The 4,646-nt window shown below is 40.2% G+C and overlaps 1 protein-coding gene across 2 annotated transcripts in view; it reads left to right on the forward strand.

Annotated features, from left to right (window-relative positions):
* Positions 1-1,557: 1,557 nt before the first annotated feature.
* The window catches only part of LOC102209326 (endothelin-3), a 20,386-nt gene continuing 17,297 nt past the window's right edge, over positions 1,558-4,646 (forward strand). For both annotated transcript variants that reach the window (XM_005726718.1, XM_005726719.2), the window contains exons 1-2: positions 1,558-1,857; positions 2,499-2,736. In XM_005726718.1, the coding sequence (XP_005726775.1) occupies positions 1,785-1,857; positions 2,499-2,736 (311 nt within the window). In that variant the 5' untranslated portion in view covers positions 1,558-1,784. The remainder of the gene's footprint in view (positions 1,858-2,498; positions 2,737-4,646) is intronic.

Raw genomic sequence — 4,646 nt, forward strand, 5'->3', positions numbered from 1 at the left:
AAGATGGGGCCTGATTATTTAAGACCTTGTATGTGAGGAGCAGGATTTTGAATTCAGTTCTGGATTTAACAGGAAGTTTACTTACCTGGATGATTGAGAATGCGTCAAGACATGATCAACAGAAATCAAAGATTAAAACTTGACAGATTGATGGTAACGTGTCTCATGAAAGCACCAGAAACATTAAAGTTATGTAAGACCCACATTGACCTCCTGAATTGCAGCGAGATGTCACAACAATAACAGACTTCACTGCAATTCTATCATTCCTCACAGTGACTAAGTCCTGACTACTGCTTCACACCCTTAACAAATGGGAATAACTGTCAAATTATTCATTAACCATATTATTCATCATTCTGTGCTTATAGGCAGGATCTGACTGAGTAGGAAGAGTATTTAATGGCACATACTGAAAATTAAGTTTTGCTGACATCACTTACAAAACATCCACAGAGGAAGTGATTCAAGGTGATGTGGTAACCAGAGACCATAAAAGGTCAATCACATTCAGCACCTGAGATTACCAATGTGAGCAGAGGATACGTGACTGACGTGTAGTAGGGTAGTGCAAGGAAGGATAATGATTTTACTTAGTGGGTGAGACGTGAGAGTGAGGTTGTAATGAAAAAAAGCCAGTAATCATGCTTGTAACAATTCAAACCTACTAACCACATCTTCTTTCCGTTGCTACCTTTAGGGGTTGAAACAGCAGATCATTTGCCTCCATCTCACCCTAGCATCCATTTCTATCATACCAACCCTCTGTATTGTATCATAGTTTGTTTTTTTTACCATCTTAGTTTGTTTATATTTTCTTAGTTGCTTCACTTGTAGAATACAAAGGTATGATATACTGATGCACTGCAGCTGCCTGAAGCTCGAGGCTGAGAGAACCCTGTGAGGGAGTGCATCCTTTTAGAGATCCTGACCTCTGCCCTCATGCATCACATGTTCTGCAGGCACAGCCCCGTCAAATTGGCAAACCAGAACTACAGGTAGAATAATACTTACTTTCAACATAAAAGCAACACAAACAATAATACAAAATACACATATGATTTCTTAATTATAATTAAGAAATTTACACAGATATATAAGCCCTGCATCAGATTAGCATCACTGCATCACTGTCCAGAGTGTATCCCGCCTCTTGCACTAAGAGGATAAGCCCTATCCCCAGCGTCCTCCTCTGGCACACCAACCCTCTGCATATCCTCCTTCACTGCATCCATCAACCTCCTCTGAGGTTTTCTTCTTGTCCTCCTACCTGACAGCTCCAACTTCAACATCCCTTGTCCACCCACTATTCTCCACCTTGTCTCTCTAACTTTGCCACTTAAACTGCTCAACCTAAGTTGTCGCTCTGCTTGATATCTGTGTGCTAGGCCACTATTTGGAGTCACTAAACTGGGTCTCTGTGTCATGTTTGTGCTGTTGGCGCACAAACATGGGTGTAACGCGTCTTTGATTTCAGCAGCGTTCAGCACGGTCTTTTATTTTGAAAAGTGTCTCAGGAAGCTGGCGGGATATCCATGCTCACTTGTCACAGCGGTGTCAGCTCATAACGAACCCCAGTGGCTGTAAAAGGCAAACGGAGTGTGGAAGCGCAGCGGTGCAGAGTTGTATCAGACACATGATGCTCTATGAGGACATCTTTGACTCGCTTCACTGAGATAAGATACTCGAGAATTTCGGACGTTTTCATTCACCTGTTCTCACATTTCGACTTTTTCGTTTGTTTGTTTTTAAGTTGATTATTCATTTCTAATGTTTGACGTGTGATGGCTAACGCATCATCATCGCTTGATGTGGGAGTTTTGTTTCTAATCGTGGTGACAGCATCTTTGACCAACGGTGAGTAGTGGTCGGTCCTTGTTGTGTTTGTGTTTTAATGAAGCAATGGTCACACAGACCAGCTGGTGTGCGTTATTGTGCAGCAGTGACTGACAGGTCACAACAGATAGATAAAACATGCAATTAGACTGAAATCATCGGTATAAGATTATACCGATTATTATTATAACATTGCAATTGACGTCATGATATCTATACAGTTTTAACCTTTTTAAAACAAACAAAAAAATCCCACTAAAAGTGAGCACATGTTATGTCTTAGATCTTTTGAAAACTCATCGGTGTTTTGTGACTCCAACGCGTTCGGTATTTTTATTGTTTTGAATCACTAAAACAAGAAATTCACTATTTAAAGTTCCATCAAAGACTCCGACTGGGACTTTAAATATATATACATATATTTTCTCTCTGAGACAAACTCTACTCTCAACAGAATTGACCAATTACTGTTATGAAACTAAAATATGTAACTATTTATGCTTGATATTTTGTTTTAACTACTCTAGAATCTGGATCTTTTGTAACCTTTTCAAGCAGAAATGTAATATACATGCATCTATAAAGAGCTTTTCCATGCTTTACCAAACGCTGTTTCAGGTTAAGACTATGAGAGGAAGCTCTCATATGCTGTAATCTTGCAGGTTCTTCATTTAAAAAAGATGTGAGCCAGAGGAAGGAGGTGAAAGCATTCGAGCAGAGCGCACGTCTGCCTGGCGGGGTGGAGGATCTCGCCACTGTTGCTTCCCACGTTGAGCCGTGTTCTGACTGCGAGCCACCATTAGCCAGGAGGCGATCCAAGAGGTGCACATGTTACACTTACAAAGACAAGGAGTGTGTGTATTACTGCCACTTGGATATCATCTGGATCAACACACCGGAGTAAGTGTCCTTCTCCAGGCATTCTCAGTTTGCACCAGTTTTTAAGCAAGTGATGTGTGTAGCTAATGTCTTATTAGGTTACTATAGGTTACTAATGTGTTGGGCATCATGTTTCTTAGTGTGCACTGTACACAAATAATACAGAGACAAGAAATCAGATGTTGAAACGTAGAAATTAGATTTCTTTGATCATTTGATCTGCATCACTTCTTACTTTAGCTACATTTTCAAAGTCTTTGTGATCTGGGGAGGCCGGGTGCTGTAGTTTTAAAAGTCGAACATTTCTTCTTGATATAGGGTTTCAGCGGCTCAACAGTTCAAGGCCTCCTTTGTCTCGTGTTTTGCTTCTTAATTGGCTGAATGTTTTCGCAGGCCAGGTTAGCTGGCCTTATTTTTTTCATATTAGCAATGCTGTTGGAAAACTTAGAGAGGGTTGTGTGCAAAGGTGTAACATGTGGTGAGATAGCCGGGCCCAGAAGGTAGCAGGCACCCCGTGGAAATGTCTTTCAAAGTGGGCCCCTCCCCGTCTACATTATACTGGATGCTTCACACAATTTGGACACATAAGATTTTATCTTGTGAACCAAAGCCAAACATTGCTTGAATGCAGTATACATTTTCCTTATGAATTAAATTTCAACTGCAAATATTTACTCAGCCATTTCACATTTTACTGATTAAATTAAGCACATTTTCTGAAAAACTTTGCAGGCAGAGAGGCATGCTGGGAAACGCTTGTACTTCATGACCTTCCTCCCTGTAATTTGTGCAAAATGCCCACAAACCTGTTGATGTCAACTACGCAGGAATTAGTTTTTTGGAAAGTATCTTATAGAACAGTTTTAAATTGTGTTTATCAAGCAAAGTAAAAAAGTGGAAGGAAGAGAGCAGGATGAAGATAGTGTAAATACTTTGGATCTGAGCAGCGTTGGCAATTACTTTAGTGAATGCAAGGAAGGTCCAATAGATAAGTTCTGCTGGGTGAATAGTTTGTGTATTTGTGAAAAACTGAAACATTGTTGCCAATTGGGGTCATGTGATTGTTCGTTTTCTCTCTATATGCATTATTGTAGGGTCTAGCTAACAATATAAAGTGCCTTGATGCAACTGTTGTTGTGATTTGGCGTCATAATATCATGGATGCTGGCGAAGAAATGTGCACTGCTAACAAGATTGATGGTTCTTCTCCTCTTTCGATTTGATGAAATTGAAAATTTTGATTGGTCAGCTGCCAGGCAAAGTTTGCACTTCACCTCAGTGCATTTAAAAGAGCTTAATACCAGAGACAACAGCATTGTCCTCAGATCTTGGTTACAGTATATTTTCTCTTTGGATGGAAGAGTTTTAACTTCCATTTGTATAACTCTGACAATTCACTGACCAATCAGACTGGCTGGTTGCTGTCTCATTCCCATTAAGTTTTCCGTTTTGTTCTTTGTGAACATTTTTCTTGAGTAGCCATAGATCGTGAAATTCCTCAATTCTGTTTAGAACAGACTTTAACAGTACGATGGACCCCTCCCCATATTTACTTAGAAAACAAGGAATCTCTCTGGGATTTTATTATGCCTTTGCTTTATGAGATGTTCTATAGAGTACTTTTTCCCCCCAATGGTGACGGTTTTTCCAGTAATTTATTGCCCCACCTATTTCGAAACATGTTGATAGCATAAAATTCAAAATGACCATATATTTATTTTAATATATATATATATATATATGCGGGAGTATGGGGTGTCTGGCCCATTGCTACGGGCCATTCGATCCCTATACAACCGTTACAAGAGCTTGGTTCGCATTGCCGGCAATAAGTCGGACTCGTTCCCGGTGGGTGATGGGCTCTGCCAGGGCTGCCCTTTGTCTCCGGTTCTGTTCATAATTTTTATGGACAGGATTTCTAGGCGCAGCCA

Source organism: Pundamilia nyererei, unplaced genomic scaffold (assembly GCF_000239375.1).
Source record: "Pundamilia nyererei isolate P.nyererei 1_Seehausen unplaced genomic scaffold, PunNye1.0 scaffold00021, whole genome shotgun sequence".
NCBI classification, from domain to species: Eukaryota; Metazoa; Chordata; class Actinopteri; order Cichliformes; family Cichlidae; genus Pundamilia; species Pundamilia nyererei.